General features: G+C 42.3%; 3 protein-coding genes across 3 annotated transcripts; all 3 read right to left on the reverse strand.

Annotated features, from left to right (window-relative positions):
- Positions 1-229: 229 nt before the first annotated feature.
- Positions 230-9551, reverse strand: mtcl3a (MTCL family member 3a). The gene is made up of 8 exons (XM_030785337.1): positions 9339-9551; positions 9174-9296; positions 8884-9051; positions 5067-5321; positions 3638-4123; positions 3359-3438; positions 1520-3215; positions 230-445 (listed from the first exon to the last, which is right to left on the reverse strand). Exons 1-8 carry the CDS (start codon positions 9549-9551, stop codon positions 230-232), a joined length of 3237 nt encoding a protein of 1078 aa, XP_030641197.1.
- Positions 9552-12239: 2688 nt separating this feature from the next.
- On the reverse strand, positions 12240-15927 carry mtcl3 (MTCL family member 3). The gene is made up of 6 exons (XM_030784950.1): positions 15217-15927; positions 14808-15032; positions 14410-14568; positions 14034-14105; positions 12739-13926; positions 12240-12350 (listed from the first exon to the last, which is right to left on the reverse strand). The coding sequence occupies exons 1-6, from the start codon at positions 15925-15927 to the stop codon at positions 12240-12242; spliced, it is 2466 nt and encodes an 821-aa protein (XP_030640810.1).
- Positions 15928-24418: 8491 nt separating this feature from the next.
- Positions 24419-27886, reverse strand: elovl4a (ELOVL fatty acid elongase 4a). Its single transcript, XM_030783734.1, has 6 exons — positions 27820-27886; positions 27180-27367; positions 26807-26887; positions 25568-25739; positions 25236-25363; positions 24419-24733 (listed from the first exon to the last, which is right to left on the reverse strand). Exons 1-6 carry the CDS (start codon positions 27884-27886, stop codon positions 24419-24421), a joined length of 951 nt encoding a protein of 316 aa, XP_030639594.1.
- Between the last annotated feature and the right edge of the window lie 23 nt (positions 27887-27909).

The raw sequence follows: 27909 nt of genomic DNA on the forward strand, positions 1-27909 counted from the left end.
AAAACAATAAAAATTCATGTCAAGCAATGGTTGAATTCAATGCAAAGGTACAGTCAGCTACGAAAACTCTTTCAACATTTAAAGGATGTCTTGAAATAACAGTCTTTGATGCTATTTACAAAAGCGTCCGGAGGAGAATAAAACGACACTGACGACAGGACTCCAAACGCATCTGGACTTGGCAAGTCTGCGTGTCGTCCATTACCTACTAGGTTCCTTTTTTTTTTTTTTAGAGGATGGCCGTCTCGGTGTGGAAGGCAGAGTAGGAGAATGTTTGTTTCTGGGTCGAGACGAGGGGGTGTGTTATTGGCGAGGACGAGGTGGACGAGGACGTGGACGAAGATGAGGGTGAGCGGCTTGCCCAGCGAGAGGGTAGGCGTCTCTTTGCAGGACAAGCGGGGCGAGAGAAAGTCTTCTTCACGGATACGGCGGATTCTTTTCTTTGCTGTAGAGACATTTAAACATTTAAAAAAAAAAAAAAAAAAGAAGCCAATTTGACTCGGCCGTGAATTATAAATTATGCATAATTTTGCCGATTTTCAAGTATCTCCAAGTCTTTCTGAATTTCTGATTGCCTTTCCGTCGTTAAAAGTATTAGCATAACTAGTCTGTCAAGCCTTGTTGTTTGCCTTGCATGTCCTCTCTTGTCATACCGACCCAAGAGAAAGAGATTGCATCACATAATGCTCTCTAAAGTCCTTCGGGTTGACCTGGCGTGTTTCCTACGATTTGGAAAGATTAGCAGAACACAGAGAGTAATCTGTGCAAACTGCTATTTTTCCTGGACTCAGCTGACAGTCCAGCTGCCTGCTTGTAGATATTTCTGTAATTACACCAAAGCTCAAGTTCTTTCAAAAGAGCAAAAAAAAAGAGAAAAAGTTTTAGAGCAGGGCCAAAGATCAAAGACTTGGATTAAAGAGTTGGCAAAGGAGCCATTTAAACTTTGTGCCACCAGTTTTTTTACATTCGCTGGTTTGAAACAAATGCCCCATTTTACAATAGGCAGATTCTGGCCCCTTTTTCAGCACATACCAGAAATACTTTCTTCTCCCTATAGCAGCGTCCTTGACTGAGGGCAGAGTGGGCTTATTTTCTGTTGAAGTTTGTGAGTCTGATTTCAGGAATCTGATTTGTGTTCATGTGAAGTTTTTTTTTTTTTTAATCAGGTATTTCCCCTGATAAATTCAAAATGCCTTAAAACTGACATTAAGCAGCTAATGTAATTGAATATATTTATTTATATTTTTTCATATTCTCAATAGTAAATGGCTATTGGTTATTGATATTTCAATCATTAGTGATATTTAAGGTGAAGAAAATAAAGGCATAGGACTACCACACAATTTGTTCGAACGGGTAACTGGTGTCTCTACACCTGTACCTCATAGACTTCCTTTGGTGACCCACTCGGTGCTTCGGTCTCTGCGTTTGTCTCAGTAAAGGATGTCGGCGTAAGTTTATAAAATTTTGGCAGCTCTAAGCATATTTGTCTGTGTTTCTGTGTGAAAGTTCTACTAACCTTCACTGTTACATGAGTCTCTTTGTGGGTTGCAGCTTGAGGGTGTTGAGTGTGTAAAGGTTTCTGATTAGACTTGGACTGTTGTTGGTTATCCAGCATATCCAAGAGTTCTTTGAGATCCTCCTCTGTGCCTTGACTGGGTTGCAACTGCTGGTGGGATCTGCTCGAATCCTCGTAACTCTTCAGAATTCTTTCTATGGCTCCGTAGTTTGACCTTGATTCCACAGGTCGAGGATAGGCAGCGAGGGTCAGTGGTTTCCATGGATTGTCCTCCAGTACTCGTGACTTGATGTTTGGTGTATCCTGCTTCGGGCGTCCGGGCTGTTTCGTTTTGGCTTCGGCAGGAGGTTGGTCTGACACAACAGCCTTTGCTTTGCCAATCTTCTCCACCTGGGGTCTGGCCCTCGTTGGACTTGTGCCATCTGTCTGACTTACACTCACACTCGGAGCAAGCTGGGATAAGGTAGACAGAATATGCTCAGTGGACGGAGGCTTTGTCTCTTGCTTTTGCACATGAATGGAGGGGTAGAAGGAGGTTGGCGTCTGAGAAGTAAATTCCTTAAGTCTATTCACAGGGTACTGCGTCGGAAGGTCCAAGGGAATTTCCCCTTCTTTGATGTCTTGACATAGCAATGGAAGTTCAAAGGAGGGTTCTTTTGGTTTGCTTTCTAACTGGGGTACAGTGTGAGAGCCTGTCGCCTTGGATTCACCTTCAGGACACTCTGCCATAAGGTCACATAGCGCATCTGCCATGTTGCGTTCAGGGTATTGCAAAACGAGGTCAGAATCTGTGTCGGTGGATTTGACCTCAAGGTAACGTGGAGCGCAGTCAAGTCCGTGGTTTGCAGATGTGTCTGTAGAGTTTAAACCGTCATCATGAATCCCTCGACCCATCTCAGCCTGAAAGAGTGTTCGGTTAAATTCAGCTGTTTTCTTCTCCAGCATCTCATTCCTGCGAGGTGTTATTGTGTTGGTGAAGGAAGCGAGGATGTTTGGAGATGAACTTGTTAACTCCACAGTCAGGGCTTTGCGTGGGAAGTCTGGGTCTATCTGCTGAGGCAGGCCCAGAAAACTTTTTTTGTTCTCTCCCTCTCTGTTGTCTGAACTGTTCTCAAGTCCTGTTGCCAGTATATTAACATCTGAAAGACATTTTTGAACAGGCACATATGTGGACGACTTGCTGCTGCCAAACCTGCTTCCATCACAGGACCAGCGGGTCTGGCAGCAGCTGATATTGCACTTGGAATCTGCAGGCACTGTGCAGGACACAATCCCAGAGTCTGTCAGTATTTTGCCTTCATTCTCCTGTAGCATTGCCTCAAATTTTCTCACAACAGAGGGACTGTTGCACTTTCTCTCCAAATGAATGCACGCACCATGACACCTCCTCTCTGCAAAAGATTCAAGGACATTGAGTTCTGACTCTGGAGGAGGGGGACTGCTCATGTACCAGGAGGTGCTGCGTGGTGGAACAGGCGGAGCTGGTCTTTTCTTCAGGGGGGCTTTGGCCTCATTCTCAAGTACATTTGGTTCCTTGCTTATTCCTTCCCAGGTGATCCAGCTCTGCTCGTCAAGGGCCTCAAGGTCCTTGCACCAGTCATTCAAGTTATAGCCCGTGTTGCCTGTGTCTGATTTGCTTTTCAGATTGTCCACCATCTCAACCCCTCCTGGAAAAAACAGCGACTCAGTGTGGCTTCTAAGATGGAAACCAAACAGAGAAAAAAAAACATTATTTTACCCAACAAAACAGCCATGGAACAGTTGTGATACATACGGGGCTCCTATATTGTGCTGTCTTTTCCCCCTAGTATGGACTTGTTCATGTTGCTAAGAGTTTACCTCTTAATTTCAGACTTCTTCCTGATCTCATCATGGTAGCTACACAGCTCTTCACTCACTCTGGCTATCTCTTGAAGAGCCTAAGACATTGAGTGAGGAAGTAATAGTAACACACAAAAACCACACAAAAAGAGAGAGAGAGGGGGGTACCTTGATTAAGGTGAAAGGACAGCATGAACACGTTTGAATGGTAGCAAAATGGTGAATGAATGAAGATCACCAGATTGGAGGAGGGTGAATGTGAACTGCTACAAATGGCACGTTAAGGGGAAAACTCACGGCATTGAGCGCAGTTGTGTTTTTCTTTTTATCACTTCCACATTTGATCTCCATGCTCTGGAACCCTCTGAAGGGGTCTAGAAGGTTCTCTTGCCCTATGGAAGGTCCAGCCCCTTGCTCACTGTCCAGCCTCTTTCCTAAACACTCAAACAGGATGTCCTCCAGTTCTCCTGTGTCAATAGCTTGTTGCTGAACAGGATCGCACTTCCCAGTGCTATGGTGGTCTGCTGGCTTGCTCTGGACACTACAGCATGGGTCATAGGGTTCATTACCGCTTCGACTGTGACGCCCTGGGGAATCTATGCTATCGTTACTGGGTTGGGTGAGAAGTTCGGAGTAGCTGCTACTTCGGGCCTCAGAGGGGTCAGTTAGTGCACTGGACACAGTGCTGGCAGAATGCAGACTGAGCCTCAGGGCACAGCCGCTTGTCTCGACATTCGCTCCGATGTCACCTCCCTCCCGACGAGCCCTCACTTCATGGCATAACTGAAACAGAAATACAACATGTATTTCGTGAAACTGTACCAACTGTTCCACACATGAAAATGTTACATTCCCCTAGTTAAATGTTTCTTACATATCCTGAAAGCATAATTTGGTCTCCAAGCCACAAAGATTTTCATTATTGTTCTCGTCCAAATTGCATGCAGTTATTCCATTGTTGGCTTTTTTTTACGACGTACTTGGAAAGCCAAAATGGAACTCACATGCTCTTTCTTAGTAGATTGTTATGCTGGATAAGTATTCAATCCAGTCCTTTTATGTTACCTCTTTCATTAGGAAGCTAATCTCCTTTCCAAAGAGTGTCGGATTTAAATCCTCTCTGCCAAATATTTCCCCGGGGGGGTTCTGTCATGCCCCCCCCCACCCCCCTCACCACCCACAGTTAATCAAAGTGATGGTTCCCATCTTTCTGCAGCTGTGCTGATCTGGGATCAGCAACAGCGAGGCTATTGTTTTGCACTGGGACGCAAGTGGGAAGGCAGGTCAATTGCTTGAAGGTTGTTCCCTTTTTTTTTTCTTTTAATGAGACTAGACGTTTCCTGAATACTGTCAGTACTGGATACCATCTGAATATATGTTGTGGCTGTATAGGATGCTATCTCAATAATAGAAGATAGCGCTGAATATGATCTCAATATCAGCGGAAGCTATAATAGCATGCTGTAATCTGATTATACAACTTCCATCTGTAGCCCATGGCACACTAAAGAGCTCTGACCGACCAGTTTGGTTACCTCCAAAAAAATACTCTCTGTTCAAGCAACGACGAGGCACTGACTGTATCAGTTGAGCACCCAGAAAATATCATTGCTACTAAGAGCAATAAGATGTTGTTTTATTTCAAAACCACGAATGCTCTCTTTAACACATCCATATGAGTTATAGTCACTGAATGTGAAATTATGAAACAGTCGAATTGACTTACTTCCTCAACCTTTTGTTGCATGTGCCTGAGCTGGTTCTCCCATGCCTTCCTCTCAGAGTCGAATCGTTCCAACAGCTCTGACTTCTCCCTCATCCAGTCCCTCTCGTTGCTCTCCAGTCGGCAGCGCAGGTCCATGGCTGCAGTGTGGGTGTCTGCCAACAGCCTCTTCTGTTCCTCCCTCTCCCTCCTCAGAGTATCCCCAGACTCCAGGCCCCTAACTGACTCCAAAACGGAGCTATGTCCTTTCGCCTCCAACTGAAGTGAGAGGGGAAACATTTAGAACTTTAAGCTCTGACAAATGAGGATGAGGAAACAGGACTGCATTTTAATTAAAAAAAAAAAAAAGAAGAAGAAGAAGGAAAGGGGAGGAACAGTACGGGTCGAGAGAAAGGAAATGAGAAAAAACAGGGAGAGACGGGACAATAATGCGAAACGAGCACGGTTTCAGGATGTTAGGGACTGTCTGTCCGAACAGATATCTCATTGAATGTCTGATAAAAGCCTCATCACACACATATGCGCTGGAATTAGGTGCTGAATGAGGCCGTTTGTGAAAGAAAGCTCACAAGGCACGCTAGCTCTCCATGGACGGTCCTGGATGGACCGTTGGCACAAAATGCACATTAGTTCGTTAGATTTTATAGACGGAATAAAAGACAAATGCAAGCTGTTTCCTACTGATTCTCCCTATTCCAGAAACGTAGTCTTCTTTTAGTGTACATCAACCTGTTTGTGTTTATTTGAAAAAAAAATAAATATATATATATATATATATTTTTTTTTTTTCTTTTTTTTTTTTATAAATAAGTGCCCAGCACTCCTTTTAGGAGGTAAAATTTCTACTACTACTACTACAGTAAATGGGAATCTGAAGTGAGGATATTTTGAGGAAATTTGTGTAGGATATTACTGAATACATGTTTAGATTTTGTTGCTGGGCTTAATATGCATAGGACTGACACTGATTGTAAATCTTTTTGCTGTTGCCGTGGCATCCCTGTGACAGATGCTTAAATTGTCACTGTCTCGAAAACGGTAAACATATCACTCCGTGTACTAAACCCGAAACTCAAAACCCTGCATACTTGCGAACAATCATGAGTGGCTTTTCCGCTTCTCTGAAACTATACCTCCTTCCAAAGTGACATGTTACACCTGGTATAGAAAAACTCTGACAGCTTCATAGATAGCCGAGCAGTCAACAAGCATATGCATTTGCTCTCACTTAATGGATGTTCAAGTTCAGGTTCAAGTTTTATTCGTCACATACACAATGTCAAGACAATGGCAGTAAAATGTTTTCCCACTGTGCTCCCCCCCATTTTGTGCAAGTATATACAATACATATATAATGTAATGTGCAATTTTCAGTACGGGTAAACTGACTGGGTTCAAGGGAACGTGGATGGTGGATGGCTGAAACTAGGGGAGTAAAATCTGGTTATGGTTTCCCTGCCATTGTGTTTGATCCAAATCACTTTGAGTTGTTCTGCTAAGTAGAAAATTAAGATTGTGGTAAAATATCTCGCCTGGATGACAGACAGTTCACAGTTATGGTCCTTTTTTTTTACCAGTGGACAGAGGTCATTAAATTATAGAGTCCTTACATAACTAGAGTGTTTGTCTTTTTTAAATCCTTTATATTTTTTCCCACAATTGCAGGGCATGGTCAGTTTGAGTGATTTAACATCTGCACCACAATACAAGCACAGACAGAAATAGCAGAATCTTATTTAGAAGTCCTCATGGCAACAAAACAGGCTGAACCATGGGCTCTGTGGAGACTGCACCACTATAGTCTATTCAAATTGATGTTAAGCACCTCTTACTAGAAACCCCTGCATTCTTCAGCGCGGGCTGGCAGAATGTGTTTACAAACCAAGAGCGGCCCAGTGAACATTGCTGTGTTTGTTTCATCGCATGTGACCGAACCACACAGAGAGAGAGAGAGAGAGAGAGAGAGAGAGAGAGAGAGAGAGAGACAGACAGACAGACAGACAGTGCTACTGCTTGCTTTTCCAGCTCGGTCTGCGCTCTCATCGTTACTGTCGCTGGGTGAATGTGGGAGCCTTTGACTCTGGGTAAGTATGTCACAGAGGAAAGGCTCTATAAATAGACACCAAGACCAATGCTTTAGCGTTTTACATTCCTAAGGGTGGGGCAGGAGTGTGTACAGAGCCTAACATTTCTGTTTTGAAAAAAAAAAACATCAAAAAAAGGCAAAAAAAAAATTATGCCAGAGAAATATGTCAGCAAATATCCTGTCACAAATGCCTAGTGGTAAACCCAGAAATCCCCTCGGGACAGAAGTATGATCTTCCAGTGGGATGTGGGTTGCAAAGAAAACAACAACACATACGGTTTAATTTGACCACTCCCAGAATTCTCCTCTTTGTGCCAACCAATATTGGAGTTCAGTCGTTCTAAACAAACACAAATAGATTTTTTTTTTTCTCTTCTGAAGAATTTTAGGGGGAAACAAGTGCACTCACAGTTCAGTAACCTGGCATCGCAAAGCAGGAAACAGAAACCGTGTCTGTACAAAACTTTTGAAACTACCTCTTTCATTCACTGAAGCGCATCGAGACGGATACACATTTCCAAAACGACGGTGACAAATCCGCACCGCTGTGGACGCAAAGGGCAGAGTGACTTCACTTAAATGTTATTTACTGGGTGATTTTCGATTGTATGCCCTACATTGAGTTTGACTGTCCTTTTCTAGACAGCTCTTTATCCAGTGTAACTGAATTTACCCTCCTCCTCTCCTTCCCTTAGTATACATACCACACTGCCACTTCCATTGCCCCTTTGCTGGAGTCTGGACTGCTCTATTAGGAGAGTCTAGCCACTCATGCTGCCTTGTAGTCTGAGGTGAATCACAGAAACATTAAAGTATAAACTACAGAAGAGGATTAAAACCGCTTTCAGCAGAGGGAGACAAATATTGTAAACTGTCTGGGCTGTGTCTTTATAAGGGTGTCATGGATGTGGTGAAAAGGACCTGGAAGCGTTACACGGACTCTTACCAGGTGGGAGTGGAAGACTTACAGAAACAGACACTCGTCTGAAATAGCCCAGTCCGATTTCTCTCTCCCAGTCTCTCTCTCTCTCTCTCTTTCTTTCTTTCTTTCTTTCTCTCTCTCTCTCTCTCTCTCTCCCTCCCTCTCTCTCTCAGCATTTGTGAAAACTAAATAAGGGAGGCTCTTTCAGAGTGATATCACAATGTCCCCTCTACTGTAAAGCCAGGTTGGATGGCCTTATTATAACTAATGCATGGGATGATGTTAACGTCTGCTTTGCATGCCATTGTGCACTGCAAAATGCAAACGTTAAAGCCATCCTCACATTGACTTCACCAGCTGCTCCAAAACTGTCACCTACAGTTTGAGCCGTTGACAAGCAAGATTACACTTGGCCGAATTTTATATACATACATATATATATATTTATATACGCAGACACGCGTAAGCATGTGCTGCCTTTGTGCAAAGCTTATCTCCAACATAGATTTGAGTGGATGCCAGGTGGTAATCCCCTACGTTTTGGAGATTTGTGCTTGCAGAGACCTGTTGTTAAGTTAATCTGATAATCAAAGTGCAAGCACTTCTTTAGCAAGTTACTCTGAATCAGGGCATCACCACGTTGGTAAATACTGAAACTAAACCACCTCAGACTAAACATAATACCGTTCATGCCAAAACAGCGGGTGTTATATTTGATTAAGGTAAAACACTCAACAATATGCCACCATTTAAAACAAACAGTTGTTCATGCAGCTCAGTAATATTCTCTAGGCAACTGTTGCACTTCATACCTGCGCAATACGGCATTTCAGTTCTGCTCTTTCCAGCTCCCAGGCGCAACGGTCTTTTGTGTATTGTAACTGCAGCTCGCCTCTTTTTGCCTCTTCCCTCTTTACTTCCAACTGAACCTCGTCTAAAACAGACTTAAGATCCAAAAGTATCCTTCTGTTTTCTCCACCCTATTGAAGTGAAACAGAGTGACATAAAAGCAATTGATACGATGCACAAATTAGCCTACATTCCATTCTTTGGTCAGCTTACTGTTTTGTTTGAATTTTTTTTTAATTACTGTTATTATTACTTGGATGTCAGCAACTTGTCTCAAAAGCAGTTCTTTCTCCCTCATCCATTCTTCTTTGTCCTGCTCATGGCGTTTTTTTAAGTCCTCAATTTTTTTTTTCAGGCGCGAGTGTTGACTTGATTGCTCGAGCCGGGGAACCTGTCCACGTGTTGCATCGGATGCCACCGCCGCTCCAACTCCAGGTAATGGTCGCTCGTAAAAATGCCCGAGGCTGACGGAGGCGGGCGACGACAGTGTCCTGTGTGGACTACGATTGTTGCCCCTGCCCCTCTCTCGCTCCAGTCTCGAGCATGGGATGAATTCCCAGCCCTGTGCTTTACTCACATACCCGCCAGCACCTCCGTGCAACCCTGACCCACTCCCAAACGCATTCCACATCTCTCAATCGGTTACAAGTTAGCACGAAATGATAACCTTGTTGCAGTCGGTATGTCGACACAACAATCCTCATTTGACACACTTATGTTATCCAAAGCCAGCCATTCCCCCCGACTCCCGCTCCCTCGCGGCAGCCACCACTGCATCGTTTGCGGCTGGAGCGTAGAATCTTTCCATGTCACCGCAGCACGCAAGGTCAAGACGTCATTTTAACGACACCTAAAAGTTTATATTGCTCAAATATACATCTTTGTAAATCTCATTATATATACAGGGTACCAATGCGGCATGAACTAGGTACCCTGTGCCTACATTTTCAGCTTCCAACGCGTTTCCCGATGTTTTTAAAGGGAGTAAGTGCCCCACTCTCCTAACGACAGAAAATGACACCGACAGACTCCGCTTCGAGTCAAGTGCCCAAAATACATTTAGCCTACTGATGTAAGCGCTGGCATTTATTTTTACCCCGTTGTAACTAGCCAATGCATCACACCTTCGCTACTAAGTTATTTAACACCGTAACAGGACCAGTAGTAAATTCATTCGGAGTGATCCGTATCATTAATTGCGACAGCCTGTTCACACTCCCAGATGTTCAGTCGCTGTTTAAAAGTTGTGGCTCTATGGTACTATAAGTCCGTCACGGCGATAAATCTAGTTAACGCGATTAGGCTGGTTAGTTAAGCAGCTGTTTCATTGCTCGCACCAGACAACTGCTACAGAAACACGTGCTGATCACATATGTCTCTCGAAACTTGACTGTTGCAGGTTATTTGGTCTGGTTTCCGTCCTTAGGGCGATATAACAGTGCTGTAGGTCTGCAGCAGGTTGAATATTTAGAAATGTGTCTTACCTGTTGGAATGCGAATGCTCTTTGTGGAGCCCACAAAGTGGACTACTACGATTGTCTGAGAATACACAACCACTGACCTCGATCACGAGATCTGTTAAGAAATTATGAATACCTCTTTCATGCTTTGCACCCCGAGCTGCAGTAGCGCGCGAGCCGTTGAGTCTCCCTGCATCTCCTCCACAGCTGGCCTTAATAACTTACACGGAGTGTAACTCCCAGAGGTAGGATCAGAGCGTACTCGTCCCGCCCCAGAATCTGGTGCTATTTAAGCTTAGACAAACAACCTTTCTTCCAGTACATTTTTAGGCAATATGATGAAGCAATGTATTTAAAAAGAATAGCATGACTATCTAAAAATAGGGTATTCTCTTCCTTAGGATATTCTGTTCTTTGCTTTGCTGGGTTTTGTTGTCTCCTAAAATGCTGTAAAAAACATTTATTGGTCCGCCATACTTGATAAGACATTGTCACATGAACATACATTCATCACAGGCGGATATTTTGTATCTTGAATCATCTCACAGCTGTAACCATACCCCAGTTTTAATGTTTTACCTGTGTGAATGTCTTCTTTTTGTGCCAAGCAAGAACTGAAAGCCTCAGTAAACTATTCCAAAATAAAAAAGAAAGAGAGAAAGAAAAACAAAAGCTAACAAATTAGTCTTTTATTAGAGCCTTCTAGAGTTTTTATTTGAAACTTTTATTTTTGATTTTATGGCAGACTTGTCTCCAAAGCTAGCCATCTGCCAAGGTGACGACCCCCCCCCCCCCCCCCAACGTCCTTTGATTACCATCTCGATACTGTACACCTGCCTGAGGTCACCTTTTGACGGTTGTTTTGTCCTCTGGCTGAACTGCGTCTCTGCTTTGACTTCGTTTTGAATTTTAAGCGACTAACACAAATCACAGATGACTGTGCACGACCATGACCGATGTCGTGAACTGGTCACATGTCTCCTCTACGATCCTTTCTGTTCTGACTGATTTCTTCAAACTAACCGATTAAATAAACCTTTCCTTCAAACTACCCAGTCAGAAGGGGATGTACTGCCTCTTCCTTAATCTCGGCTTCTCTCAACATTTATTTCAGTCTATAGCCTTAGGGTGTCTTCCCTTGGTGTTGACACCAGGTTTCAGAACTGCAGTACAATGAAAACTGAGGCCATATATTAGTGGAATACGTTGTTTGTGTGGATAAGAGATTGTTCCAGGTACTAAATCAGGATGCCCGCTTCACAAATTCTCCAACATTGAAGGGGGCAGGATGCAACTTATTGGACAATATACCAAATGAAATTAGGTTTAGGGCTGTCACCAGGATAGCAATGCATTTTTTAAGTGCAACTGTAGATTTTGGTCAGACATAAATTGTACAGCACAATACATTATGTATACAGACACTTTCTTTTTCCATGTGAAGCATGCACAACAGTCACACATCATTTTAAGACACCTGAACATTTGTTTTTTGGGTTTTTGCTTTTGTTTTTTTCAAAAAGCATATGATAGTATTTCAAACTATAGCTATACATAGTTTGAAATTCAAAACCTCATTCTGAAACCTTTATAATAATTGTTTTATGCTAAATAAAATCAGATTCCTTTAATACTGTATATGCTTACCTTGTAAGTTGACAGTTCCAGACGACTGACAGTCCTCAATGTAGGTTGAGAGCTTGTGTTTGGTTAAGTAGTTGTAGCTTGTGCCAGAAAAGTTCAAAGCTTCCTGTACCTTGCATAACCTTGATGACATGTTCAAAATAAAAAATGAAAATAAAAAATAAAAAAATGAACAAACTAAGGGTCTGTACAGGGGGAAAAGGGAGGGATGCAACTCACAGGACAAAGAAAAGAGTAAAAAGAAAGACCAATTTAAATATGGTGGCATAGGACAATGAGGAAAACAAGACAAGAATGAGGATAAGCAAAATGATTGGTTGAAACATCTGGGTGGGTCAAACCAAAGGAAGAAACAGTACAACAAAAAAAGTGAGAACATTGGAAAAGAGAATTGCAAAATGAGAGTCAGGGCAAACAAAAATACATGTTACACAATAGGATCTCATCATACAGATCAATACTGGAGATATCTGTAATTAAACCTGTACAAATCATAATTTTTATCTTAAAATGCTTACAATGTGGTTACTATAAACAGTTTCCCTTATGAAATGCATATCTTTGATTTGTCAAAATTTGATGAAAACGGTGTCTTGTATCTGTTTCATATTTAATTCTTGTCCACTTGAAAATGAGTGAGTGTATATGGTTTTAATAAGTGTGTCTGTGGTCATGTTTTACAGCATGATTTGATGCGTTTGCACGGAGACTTACAGACAGAGGTTCCTCGGTCTCTCTGTCTTCTGGTTTGGGAACTTCAAGTCGATCAATGAAGCTCTGAAGCTCCTTCCTGAAAGCTTTCATTTGAGCGTTGATGCGATACAGGAGTTCGTGTTCTCTTATGCGGCTGCTGTCGTCGTCCTCGTCCAATCTGCCAAAAAGTTCACCGTTTGTCACATAGACTCTTGCTTCAGCGATGATGGTGCTGGTATCGGCGATCAATCTATCGATGGTTCTGCTGAGTCGCTCAGCTTCCATCCGAATGTCAATCATCTGCTGGCGGTCTTTTAGACTTCGGGATAAAAAACGCCCATCGGGGGAGTAAAGGGTACGAGTTGGGGTGAGGCACCGTATGTTGCGGACTTCCTCGGAGTCGCTTTCGCCCCCAATCGGCCCCTCGCGTTTCCGATGCGGCGGGAGACGGCAGGAGTCGTCGTCGCTCTCTCGGCGGCCGCAGTCGCTCTCCGCGTCGCTGTCTCGAGGGCTTGCGCGAATGCCGAAGTGGGAGGCCAAGTCATAACGTTGCATGTTGGACAGCAGCACGCGGTTTTCGTACTGAAGTTGCATCACCTTCCCACTCAGCTCATTAATCTGCAACCTGGCCGCCTTCAGCTCCTCCTGCAGCGCCTCCGCTTTACCGCTGTCTATGACCCCACCTGTGTGCCTGGAGCTCTCGTGCGACCCTGCTTTGTACTTGAGTTTGTTCAGTTCGCCGGTGACCCTCTTGTTCTGCTCTTCGACGTCAGCCAGGTTTCGACGCAGCAGTTCGGCCTCATCCTCCACTAGCTGCAGCTGCTGTCGGAGTTCAGAGAGTGCCTCATTCTGCTCTCGGGTGGAGGGGTCTGCCAGACCTCCACCCAGCTCCTCCCCACGCAGGTCATCCAGCTCTGCCTTCAGCCCACGGTTCTCCACCTCCAGCTCCACGATCTTCCTTGCCAGGATGTTGGCCTCTTCTTCCACCAGACGCAGACGTAGCTTCAGCTCAGACTCACGTGTCGTGGGGGGGCCCCCTGCCTCGCCCTTGGGGAGGGGACTGTCCACGTCCCCATAAAAGGACCGGTACTTTTGAATCTCCTGTTCCAGGCGATCCTTCTCTTTGTCTATCTTGGCCATCTTCTTCCTCATGAGAACAGCCTCTTCCTTGATGAACGCTATCTGGCATTTCAGATCTTCATTTTCCTCCTGAGGAGAGAACAGTGCTCCTTGAGATCTTCAAAAATTGATATTTTCTGCTTCAAACAGTTTCCTTTTAATTCTGACTGAGTGAAACAAACTGTCAAAGTACTTGCCTCTGTTGGTGTTTGCGGTGTCTTCTTCTCCGATTTCTGCACATCTTTACCTCCTTTACGTTTAAGTGACAGCTGACAGAAAGCATTTACATTATTACACATGTATACTGATGTATAAACTTACTCAGCACAGGTACGTCTACGCTGAATCTCTCACACTATGCGGTCAGGATTTGCAATATTATTCCAATGTGTCATGCTGTGATTTGAGCAAAACAGAGCATTAATCTACCTCTTGACGTCATAACATTTTTAATCGAGCAGAGATCAGCACTCAGTAAAGCACCCTTTAAATGACACTCCAGATGAGAGTGAATGTGAATAACTAGGAAAATGAAGTCAAGATGCTGGTTCAGTGCCACAGTGCTATTATTACCTCCTTTGCTTTCTCCAGCTCGTTTTGCAGAGCCTGCTTAGTCACCTCCACCTCTATCAGTTGTTGCCTCAGTCTCTCGTTCTCCTCCTCGGTTTTTGTTCGTTTCTCCTCTACATTTTCGAGCTCGTTGTGCAATCTCACAGACACATCCTTTGCCACCTGAGATATCAGAGAGAATGTGTGTGTGTGTGTGTGTGTGTGTGTGTGTGTGTGAGAGAGAGAGAGAGAGAGAGAGAGAGAGAGCGAGCGAGCGAGAGAGAGAGAGAGTCAGTGGTATATTGTAATAACAAGCTACTCCCATGGGGGTTTTTTTCTGTGCAACCAAAAAGCCATGGATCCTTGATCTTTGTTTTGTGAGTCAGAGCACGGAATCGAGTAATCACAAACATCCACTCTACCTTTAAATCCTGCTCCACACTCCTACGCAGATCACCGTCTATTTCGCCACTTTCCGCATAACGCAAACGCTTCCGCTCTGCTTTTTTGAGGCGGTACTGCAGAATTCGACAGTTCTTATTGGCTCTCTCTAATTCCCGTCGCATGTCCTGTAACTGACAAGCGTCCTCCTCGTAGAACGTGTCTCGCATCTCATCCATTTCCGCTCGCATTTCTTCAATTTCATTCTGGAGAAGAGAACACAGACGTGTAGCTTCGCATAGAAAATGTAGCATAATAAGTGAATTGTTGAAATTAATTGTTGGAATAAATATACAGAAGGTGAGCTGTTGTCTAGATGCTAGGGATGCACCACAGTGCATATCGTGTAACTTTTTAAAGACCTCTTATGACGTATGTTGGCTAACATACCTTTAATTCCTTATTTTCATCCTCCAATCTCTCAATTTCTTCCTGTAAATCAAGCCCCTCCTGTGTGGTCGACTCTGTATTTGTTATCTCTGACGACAGCTCCAGTTCCGCGACTGGAGAACTTGATGTTTTTGTTTGCATTTTCCCCTCTTTCTTCAAACTCTTGTTCATGTGAAATTGTATCAATTCAGATTGCAGACATCCTTCCCTCCAAAAGCCTGGTCCGCATCCCACAGAATTTTTAGCGGTCTGTTTGTTGCTGCCTGTTGTCGGCTCTACTCTCTGATTCTTTCTCTTCCCCTGAGGAGATTTAGAGGAACACGGCTGATCAGACACTACTCGATTCGCATCACCCTTGAAGCCCGAAAGATCTGTGTCATGTGCGTCGTCTGAGGAATTGTTGCGCTCCACAATTTTCTTGCTCGTCTCCGCCCTTTTCAAAGTAGGACTTTCAGCACCACTCGCATGGACAGCTGCCGCACCTTTGGAAGACTGTCTCTCTTTGCCCGTGTTTGCCGTCACGGGCGAGTTACTGCGGCTGCTTTTTCCACTTGGCTTAGTCCCGGCTGATTTCGACGGCGTCGCGTTTTTTGAGGTTGATTTCGTTGCGCCGTCTCTAAACCGAGCTGGAGACGATGCTCGGTTCTGTTTCTTGTTGCTATTGTCTGCCTGTCGCGAGTCGGCAGCAGCGCCGCTTGCGGCGGGGTTCATGGTGTCATCTGCGAGCACTCACTTGTCGCCCATCATCCATTCCCCTCTGTTCCTCAGATAAAAGAAACCAGCTTTTCAAATCATTGGCAACTGAATACGAAGTCTTTATAGCTCCTGAAATGTTTTTCTCTGTGTTCGTTAGCTCGGAGTTAATGTGATCTGACCATTAAGGTGTCTATGTATAACTGCATTACTGTGGTAAGCTTATGTAAGATAGCTTTTTACTGGATCATGCTGGCAGGCAAACTATGTTATGGCCTTGGTTATAAATAATATTTAGTGCCAGCTGGCATGTTTACGTGTTTACTATTCTTGGATTTGGCATAACAAGCAATTTGGCTCCTTTCGCTTATTTTCAGCACAAAATGATTACGCTTTTTAAATGACCATACGAATCAATTTGTACCGCTCTCGTATTTGCATACTGTCTGCTCGGCCACAGTCGATGTAACTGTAAATCTTGTCCTTCAGTTACTCGGCGAGACACAGCTGACAATCAGTTTTACCAGAGACTGCATCACAACGATATCACAAATTCGTTTTGAAAAAATCTATGATGAGTGACTGACTCAAAAACACACTGGGACAGGTTTGCAATCCTTTGTCGGTCCTGAGCTCATTTCTAGTCACATCTCTCTCACTGCCGAAACGTCCGATGACTCATTACTCAAATGGACAGAAGGGGACCATAAAAAACGGAGCCAGAAGACGTATATTATAAACACATTTTCTCCGGTTCACATAAACAAATCATAGAGCTTAATCACATCAGAATTTATCAAGAAATAGCTTTATACTTATTTCAGTAGAGGAACTGTGAAACCAGTAAATCTGTTTCAATAACATAAAAATCCTGACTATATATGGTACAGTTTATCCTAAAACAGGAATTATTTCACGAATTTAAGAATTTATAAATGATCCCTGTTAGGAATAAGTGGTCAGTAACATTAATATTTGCGTTTTTATACTGGAGCACTTACATGTATATTAAATGAGAGAATAGCTTACCTATAACCTTCACATACAGAATGGCAGAGCAAATCACAGTATCAACTTTAAGATCTAACATTTCTTTGTCCTTCACACACGAAAAACTGTAATTGATAAACCAACGGAATAATGGTAAAAATAGCAAATGAAAAAAAAAACCCCAAATACATCTGAGGGATGCTAAAAGTAGTCCTTACCGTTAAAGAAACCAATCCCGTTTCCGGCTCTAATGGAGTCAACGAGGTATGCTTACAGTGGGTATCCGGCGCTGTGAAACCACCAATGAAAACCTTATCAATTGTCGAACAATTACGTCATCGCAGGGAGGGCTTTCAGGCTGAGTATAGGGTCCACATAAACTAAATGTTAACGATGAAGTGATGCCTTCCTGTTCGGCTGAATGACAAAGGGGAGGACTTTCCTCAGTCCGAATACTTTGTGTTAAATCTCGCGATACAAAATTTCGTCAAATAAATAAAGAAATTAAGAACTGCCTTGTTGGTTGGCGGATTGCAATAAATATCGATAACTGATGGATGTCTGTCGCAGCTTTATACACGCTGCCTATAAGGAGCGTGATCAAATGGAGTATGCATGAAGGAATGGTATAGTTCACTGTACCAAGAACTGACAGATGTCTGACTGGATCCACGTGCAGTAGTTAAAAATAGCTGTGCATTCTATATGCATCCATGAAAGAATACAATATAATCCAAGTTATGCACTGACTTGATAAAGGAAAGTGAACAGTGTTTATTGTTAATGTTAACAGAGTTCATCTGTAAAAACTGACCACATGAAAGAACATGATAATCGCAAAAAGCGCCTGCTGTCTTCCTCATACATGAATTATCATAAATCCATTACTCATGAGCCCCTTGAAAATTTTTCAGAACTGCACTGTGAATTTTTTTTCTTTTTTTTTTCTTGGTTATGTACAGAGCATAAAGTCAAATTGCTTTTCACGGGCTGTGAAACAGGGCGATACAAAAAAAAAAAAAAAAAACTGCTGACGGTCACTTTCCAAACCTGGCTTCTGTCGCTGAAAAGCATCTCCAGGCTCCAGGCTGAGCTGCAACAGTAACTTAGGTATAACAAATTGGAGCCATTTGAACACTGCTGGGCAGGAAAAAGAAGCACTGAAGAGAGACAGAGAGAGACAGAGAGAAACAGTAACATCTGGCTCTCCGCTGCCATTCCGTTCCTCACTCTGTGATTCGGCCTGAATCAAAAAACTGATTCAGTTACTGCTTCCACTTTCAATGTGTCAAATAATGCATTATTTAATTCCTGGGCTGCACACGAAAGCCCTCGAGATATTTTAAATTAACGGCAAATGGCACTACAAGAATTCCAAAATATAAGCAAAGACAGTCCAACGGTGTTGAGAAATTCTGTGGCCGACTTAAAAGAGAAATGACTCGGGGAGTTTTTATTCGCAGAGTTCGTTGAGGGACAACTTGAGAAGGACATCTGAGTTCTCTCCACTTTGCGCTGATCACTGATGACAGATGCCTGAAAACTCTGGGCTCCTGTCCTTATTTCTGGGGTCATCTCCTGATTTAAATCTGTGAGCATGAGTCAACCATTAAAACAGTCTCTTTTTATGTTTTAAGTGTTTTAGGACTGTACAAAATAACAAGTAATGGGCTTGAAGTGGACAATGTATTTTCTGTAGTGTGCACCTCTTAAATTTAGACAGGAACTAAGGTGTTTTTAATGTAAATTTAGCCGTTTTTTTAATGATCTTTTTAAGATTCTGATTAAGGGGGATCAGATTCTCATACTGATATGGTTTTATTATTGAGCATTTTTGCATTTCTTTTGTTTAGACTGTCAGTTCTTTGTGCTATACCAGCATCGCTTCAACTACATGTTTGGCATGAGGATGGTGGCCACTGCCTCTATTTTGTGGCATAAAGAGATGATCAATACCCTCCCCACCACCTCCCATGTCCTCTGTGACCCCACCCCAATGAAGCCACCAGTCAAATACCATCTGGCAAAACCATCACGTCCAGTATCGGCTGCAATTATACACCCACATGCCCCTTTGTCTCCTTTGTTTCTTGGCTCTGTATTGATGAATTCACTAATGTGTTCATTTGCTTACGAATTGAAAGTGTGATTAGCTGTCAGCACGCTGGCAGGAGTATCACAGAAATGTATTACAATTGTTTTAGCCTCAAACAATAAAACTGGCATTTTTTTTTACTGTAGTAAAATGCTTTGCATTTTTAAAACCAGACTTCTGTCTGGCTGTTGTGAAAGTGCTACCGGACGGTGCTTTGTTACGCCGGCTGGGGACATCCGAGATGGCTGCGTTGGGTTGTGGATAATGTCCAGCTGATTTGGATGTATGTTACGCAGCAGCTGGGAAATGAGAGATATCCTTCTTAATGACTCCCATTACAGCCCTGCCTGGGAGCTTATTCATTTTTCATATATATACATGACCAGTGGTATGGGGTTTTTAAGCCCGTATATTAAGGCTGGATAAACACGGGGTGAAAGACAACATGACAGGCTAGAGAAATTAATTTACCCAGAACACACACAGGGGTGCAATCAGTGCATAACAATGACCTATATACTAAGTTAGAACTAAAGCGTCGCTGTCTATGTTACAAACAAGTGGGTGAAGCATGTGGAGGTCAGCCGCACAGGCGCTCTCTCAAACTCAAACTCCAGACTCTCTTAAGAGTCTTCACGTTACACTAAAATGACTATTCTGATGCTTTTAGATTGTCAGGTATTTTAGTGAGTTGTTGCAAAAGGCCCAATGTGTCCCCATGCACATGTCTGATTAATGGCGTGCATAACATTCACACAGGACCCCTGTGATTTTAGCTGTGTGTTGCCTGACTCATTCTACAGTACAAGGCACATCCCAGAAGAAATACTTTCGCAACATAGTTCAGTCATGTGTAGTTCATTTATGAGTTAGATCCAGACGGCCCTCGTTCTGGGAATCAAAAGTGCATGCATGTCTATTTTTTTTAAAAATTTTTTTTTTTTGCGCCGACTCAAAATCCCGCGTGACAGATCCAGACCCTCAGATGCTCATCGGGGCCTTGATTTGTTAAAACAGGGCTTGTTTTGAACAAGCCGAATTCCCTGCATACGCCAAAGACCCTATCCAGGGTCATATCAGGATAGAGAATTTCTTAGTCTCTGTGATAGAAACAAGACTCTGTTGCGCTTTCATCCGCAGAGTTTTCCGGCCGACAGGAAGAGGATTACATTACCGTGGCATCCATGGAGAATCACAGACAAAGAGTTCTCTTCCTCTTAGCGGACTGCAGCGCGCTCTGGTCTTGTCCCCGGGAGAGCAGCTCCTCGGTATTGAAACACGCTCCTCATGCTACTCCTGACCCTTCGTAACAACACCACCCAAAAATAAAACTTTTGTCAAAAAAAAAGAAGAAGCAGTAAGTGAATTCATAGTGGATCTGAAAAGAACGAGTCTTGAAGGTAATTGCGTTGTAATTACTGTGATGGATTGCTTAGAGAATGGTTTGGAACACTTAGATTTGTTTCAGTGTGTTTCGAGTTTTAAAATTGTGTGCTTTGAACCAGCAAGGCAAAAAGAAACATAGGCTACTCCCAGTCAGTATCCGTTAGCAACCACCCACTCAGTCCCAGAAATGCTATAGCACACCAACCATGAAAGATTTTAATAACAGTAATTCATCAGGCCACACCACATTCCTTTCAGCTGGGTGGGGGTAAATTTATACATCCCTCCTGTAAAATATTTAACTGGATTAACCCCAAGAATCCTGACGGAGAGTCATTAAATATAATACTGTAATATACCATATACACAGTGCTATTGTATGGGCGAAAAGTATTGAATAGATCCCATTTCAACAGACAAGGGAGGGAGGGAGGGAGGGAGGGTGAGGCCCTGCTGCCTTTGGAACAGCTGTGTACAGTTGCCATGGAAACCTTTGTCTCTGCTACTACAGCTTTATAAGGACGAGCAGGAGGAGGAGGAGGTGAAGAGCCAGGGCTCTGATTGGTCCACAGAGGCAATCATCTTGAATGAATGAGGGAGAGGGGGTAAAAAAAGAAAAAAAAAGGAGTGGGCGGATCCCATGAAAGTAATACAGCTGGGCTGGGGGTGTGGGGTTATCTTTAGGCAATAAAGTAGGTGAGGGACAGAGCGAGAGCAGAACAGAAATACTGCCTCTGCAGTAGGGGAAAAACCAGTGGGTTTAACACATAAATCAGACATTTGGTAATGACATATCAGATGAATAAATAAGATATTTATAGCACGGGGGAGGTCACAGAGTACATATGATGTGATTAAAATTTGTCAGCATTAAACAAAATAGGGGATTCTGTTTCTAAGGAAGAGCCAGGTTTCTTTTTTTGTTGTTGTTGTCGAGATCATGAAGGAGGGTAGCTGTTTTCAAAGGATTTTTTGAATATCAAAATTTGCCTGGAGGGGAGACGGTTGTTCTTTCAACCCCATTTATTCAGAAATGTTTAAAAAGTACTGTTACTTCTGGCAGATGAGAGGATCACATTATAAATATCCAACACACACGTGGTCATACGTATCTCTATGCTTGTGTTGTAACAGTGATTTTTTTTTTGTTCGTCATCTGTCACGCCGGTTGAACCCTATTCACACAGTGATCGGTCTGCCCTCTTCTGGTTGGCACGGCAACGGAAGGTTTTTGACTAGGACTCATAAAGGTTTTTCACTAGGACTCGATCTGAACGTACACGTCTGTACGAGGTCAGAGGCATCTTCGATTGAAAACATCAAAGAGTCTTTGCCAAAAGCGTACGTTCAGATTCGCCGTCTTTGGATGATTTTTCAACCTTATGAACACTTCAGTGGTTTCACTCGTTCCTATGTATGTGTGCTGTTGTCTGGGTTATTCTAATGTCCTGCATGTGTAGGTATAACATACACTTACGACTCAAAGACACGGATACACCGGCATTCTGTTTATTTATGTTTACAGCAATGAGCTGTTTGGCTGTTATTAAAAAAAAGAAAAGAAAAGAAAAGAAAAGAAAAGAAAGAAAAAATGCCAGTTGCACTAGGCAGAGGCTTGATAACCTTGGTATATATTTTCTTTTTCCCAAAAAAGCACAACGTACAAAATTGCACAACATTTACAACATAAAAAAAGAAAAAGAAATAAAGAACACAAGAGCATTGCCTTATTCACAGTACTATAAAAAAAAATCAATCGAATTGGACACAGAGCTTGTAATGACTGTGAAATAGGGTACTGGAGATGAAAGCAGTACGTTTTTGCAACACACAAGACAGTTTGCGCACTCCTAAATTGGGTTAGGCAACCTCTGTTAACTGCTGCACTTGAATTCCCTCTAAATAATAATAATAATAATAATGATAATAATAATAATAACAATAATAATGCATGAGTTTAATGTAAAGCCCCGTGTATCATCATTTGAAGACATAACATTCCCTAATTACAAAATCATTTTCCCTTTACGGATGAATTTCAAAACCGTCTTTGAAAAGAATGCCCATGTTTCATGACGTTCGCTTTCACGTAGAACCTTTTGTAGTTTATTTCGTAACAGCATGCATGACTGCTACCAGGCCGAATAGGAATACGTGGACAAACAGTATACAAACACACAAAGGTCGAAATAAAAAACAACAACAACATAAATTAAGTTATAAATAAAAAATAAACCATGATATCATCAAATGCCTACAATGTCCTTATCAATCAAAAATGACTCCAGATGATGCTTTTTAACTATCTACTTAATGGAAAACGTGACTATGCAACTGTAAATCTGTCATTTTCTTACGCAAAAAAACACAATTTGCTATGTCCAAATCTGCAATGCATGTCATATAAAGCTATAATTTATAATATATCACAAAGATATTGGTTGATATTTTCAGTCTAGCATTTGTATGAAATTAATCAGTATCTTTAACAACCAGATAATAAGTAATCTTAAGCAGACAAACAAAACCACCCCACCCCCACCCCCCCTCCTGATAAACACACCATATTCTCCCCTTCTGTTAGGATTCTTGCTACACGAGTGCGCGTATTGAGTCATGTAAACAGAGGCTTCATGTCATTCTTTTTCTCTGACTCAAGACAGCTTTGACTCACAGGCTCAACCAATATAAAAAAAAAAAGAAGAAGACATAACCAAACTTATAAGACAAACATGAAACTGACATGAGTTTTAACAAAAAATATTGCATTTGAATACAGTCGTGCGCCGCATAACGTCCGTTCGGGTAACGTTCGACTGCATATACGTACGTGGTCACGTAGGGTTATAATAGAGTTCAGGAATCCCGATCGGAGAACAGGGACGTAGCAGTTACAAACGGACGTACCAAACGCAACAGCCTCCCGCACGCAAAACGTGTATCTCATGTCTCTTGTATTCAAAGCGACTGCGCTGTCAGGCGTATAATGGTACAGTACATATATAACCTGTAATACATATGTCTTGAGAGTCATAATAAATGCCCGTGTTACTGGCTTATGTATGTACTGTACTGTACTTTCTATTGTTACTTTCCCTATTTACAAATCAAAAATTTACCACACAGGTACACTACAGTATCCCATATAGCTTTGCTAAGTATATAATACGGTTTTTGCACACCGTCCAAATCACATAACATCCTATTTCACCGATTGTATCGCGGACGTTAAGCAATGCATGACTGTATTAGAAATTTGAATAAATAAACAAAAAGTATTCAACAACAAAAACAACAAAATCAACAACAAAAACGCTATAAAGGAAGGATTTTGATGTATCTTGCTGAGTTAGCCAGCAGAGCCCCTTTGATGAATGAGTAGATTTTGTGTAGAATGTTTCGGTCTCACAACAGCAGTGTTTAAAATTGTAACATCTGCAAAAAAAAAAATCACTGCTGGAGAGAGAGAGCGAGAGAGAGCGAGAGAGCGAGAGAGAATGGTGATCTTAAGACTGTAAAATAACATAATGCTTTTAAGGATACGTAATCAATCCATTAGATGTGACACCCCCCACCCCCACCCCCGCTACACTGCTAAAAGAAAGTGACAGTTGATTTGCAAAATGCTGCCTGGAAACACAGGTTTTGAAAACAAGTGTATAAGTATCTTCGCTCTGCAGAGTATTTTGACATTGTTTTCTCACAAGTGCCATTGTATATTCTAAAGCACACCATAACACGCTAAAAAATGTAATTTGAAAACTGTATTTTCACTCAGAAGTAGCAGTAATTTCTGTGACTCAGCTAACACCACTGTTAGGGCTTCTTAACACTTTCTTTTAACAGTGCATCCAGTCAACATGTCTTCCTAACAGCCTAGTTCCTATCACATTTATTCAAGACCTGCTCTGGTCTATAAACCGTGTCCCCTCAAACCCTAATACCTCTCAGTCCTCCAAATGATGTGTTCTTACTGGTTTTCAAAGGGAAGCCCGTCTGCTATGTCACCTCCCCCACCCCCCATCTCCTTTCTCCTCCCTAGTCACGTTTTGCCCTCCCCTTCCTCTTCCTCCTCCCATTCTCTGCCACCGCCGCTTTCTCCTCCGTCTTCCCAGTCACCACTCCATTACTGGTGGGAAGGGCTCCATTAGCGACCCCGTTCGAGACGGCTTTGCCTGACTTGGAGGACCCGTCGCGGCGTGGCTGACGGCGGTAGGTCTGGTAGTAGAAGTTTCCGAAGAGAATGATGAAGGTGATGGCGTAACCAATCAGAGCCCAGTGCATCCAGTGAGGGAAGGGGCAGTCGATGTAGAGAGAGAGGGCGGTGTGGCCGATGGTGACGTGGAACTGGATCTAACGAGAGAGAACAAAAGCTTTTCAGACTGAAAGGCTTGTTCCGGTAAAGATCACGCAGCGATATTTCTTCGATCTTTGCCGTTACCACGGCTCGCTCGAGGAATATCGGCTTTAATGGATCTTAACTAATACATGTTTTCCCTGATGTGATGCTTCATTGTGATCTTGAAACATGTGACTGCATTCAAAATACCTTGAGAATATATGTGTATATTTCAATACGTAAGAATGCAAATGCTTGAATACATCAATTTTACAATAAAAAAAAAAAATGGTTCGGAGCGCTAAGCAATCAGTTATCAGCATTTCAAGCATTGGGAACATCTTAACGGAGTACTTCTTACTGCAATATAGGTGCTAAATCTTAGAAATCATATAGGATTTATGCTAAAATTGTAAAAATTGTAATTATAAAATAGTAGCTGATGTGGAAACAGGGTTACTGATAATCACTGAAACACTTTTGTGGCGAGTGCGTTCACAGTAGATAGAGGTTTACCATTTGGATAATGGTCAGATACTTCTTCCACCAGAGATACTTCTGAATCTTTGGTCCACAGGCAGCAAGCCCGTAATAAAGATACATCAAGACATGGATGGCTGCGTTCATGTGTGCGCCAAAGAAAGCTGCAAAGAAAAGAAAAAAAAAGGAAAGAAAAAAAAATCACACAGAGCCGACAATGAAGGTTCCCACTGAGTGCTACATTTACTAGCTGTGAATATATATTTTTTTTTACAGATTCACGGGAAAGCTTGAGTTCTTTTATAAAAAATAAAAGAAAAAAGTCTTGAATTTCGGCTTGTTACTTGTTCGCTGGGTACAGCACTTACATTGTCCGCCTGCCACCCATTTGATGCCAATCCACCAGAGTGTGAACATGGTGCAGTGGTGGTAGACATGGAGGAAGCTGACCTGGTTAAACTTTTTACGCAGGATGAAAAACACGGTGTCCAGATACTCGATGCCCTTAGAGACAAAGTACCACCACAACGCGGCAGCTATCTGTTTATCCCCCAGGAGAGAGAAAAAGGCAACAGACAGAGAGAAATGTTACGCTTCGGCGACGACAAATCAAAAAAGAGAGATCTGAGTTTGATTTCACACAGTGCTACATTCTATTTGACACATTCTGTATGTGTCGCTATGTTTATGTTTCTTCTCCTTCATCTGTTACGGTATATTCTAGACCGCACCACAATACTGTAATTTCCAGAAGACTTTTTTTTTTTTGGAATACAGAATATTCTTTTGATAGCATATCGTCTACTTATATGTGTCGTGCCAATGGCATTTAACATATCCCAAGCGCCTGGAGTTGGCGACTCCAAAGAGCAAGCATTTTTCTCAAAACGTTTTGCAATTCTCCAACTTTGGACGCTGGACTTTTCCTTACCTCCTGAATCAGCTTTCCGACTGCGCGTGTGAGGGTATGACACACTTCTATGCTGTACCAGGTAAGTTTAGCATTGTACAATGTTAATGAAGAATTCATTTTGTTGATTATTGCTTCCTGCAGGTCTCTAGAGGAACTACTCATTTAGAGACTTCTCTTTTCCACAGACGAATCTAGTTACAGAAAAATCTGTCTTTCTGATCAACAGCACTAAAAAAAAAAAAAAAAACGTTTTCTATGCTTTTGCACAAAAAATACAGCTTGTTACATATTTATATACATTACCTTCTCGTATTTTTATTTCTCACATTTTTGAATCAAAAATGCTGTTTTTATGAAGCTCTTTCTAAGTCTATTAGGGAGTGCAGTCTTGATATTTGCTCTTAAACTAGTTCACCCAGACAGGAAACATCTCATCAAATGTCATCTTGACCCCTGACTTTTGGACAGTTCTTGGCATGGCTGTTTGTTGCGTCATGGAGAGGGGTAATTTAACTCTCCTCCGCGTCCCCACTGATTACACGGCTTCGCTTGACGACGGGTAGGTGAGATCATGTTTCTCAGCGTCTTACGGCGCGTGTCGGTTCGCCGTGGTCGTCCCAGAACCACGATAACGCTGCCATTTATCATACCAGACCTCCCTCCAGACACACACACCACACAAACACACACTTACCCTCACTTCGTTGGGATCATCGGAATAGTCGACAGGCTGGCAGAGGTAGCTGTAGTTCGCCGCCCGTGCTGCCAGAAAGAGCTAAAATAAAACAGGTTAAAATAGATCCATCATCCAAGTAGGGGGAATGTTCAAGGAAAGCCATTACATGACCTCAATGAAAAATATTGACTGTGTTACGAAGAAAAATCCAGGCCTGTTCCGTTTCTCAGATTGATAACGTCCGTTTTTAAGGTGGACCGATGCAATGATGGTATGTGTAAAGCTAGCATAGAAAAAGTGTTATTCTGAAACGACTCCTTTAAATCTATAAATAAATAAATAAATAAATAAGCAAATCTAAACCACTGAAGTGTTCACTATGAGAACCCACCTCTTTGCAGATAAAGAAGTTGAGGATGACCATACTGAAGTTGTAGACAATAAGAGTCTTCCTCAGTTGGAAGGGTTCTCTGTTCTTCATGTACTTTGGCCCCAGCCAGAGGAAGAGCAGGTAGGATGTGCTGATGGCCAGAGTGGGGAGAGGAGAGTCCATGAGCGGCCATTTCTCCACACGCTTGTCTAAAAAAAAAAAAGAATAAAGAAAAACATACACAAGATCTCAATGCCATTTCATCTAACAATCTGGCCCCAACCATGTTAAATCAGTGTAATGTTGTTTTGCATGTGTTCCTTTTCCATTTTTTTTGCCAATGTGTTGTGCAGCACTTTTCCTGACTGAGACTTTAAAATCAGGTGGCGTTGAAACAACTGAGTTTGTAGATGCTGTTTCTAATAGAATGGTCTTCTATGAAAGACTGTCTCTTAAAATAAAATGCAAATTTGCCATTACAGGAAATCTGATAACAGAGTTGGTTGTGCATTTGGCACTTAATTTAATCAGTGTTAGCTCACACTCAGCACTCTTTACTATACAGATGGTTCTTAATAAATAAATAAATGAACAACAACACCAACAATAATAATGATTATAATGATAATAATAGTAATAATAAATGAAATATTATAATTACCTGCAATGGTAAGGCTCCATTTGTAGAATTCAATGGTGTCATTGATCAAATGCGTTACAATCTCCATCTCTGTGAGTCAAGTAGCTGTTG

Source organism: Chanos chanos, chromosome 9 (genome assembly GCF_902362185.1).
Source record: "Chanos chanos chromosome 9, fChaCha1.1, whole genome shotgun sequence".
In the NCBI taxonomy this organism is placed as follows: Eukaryota; Metazoa; Chordata; class Actinopteri; order Gonorynchiformes; family Chanidae; genus Chanos; species Chanos chanos.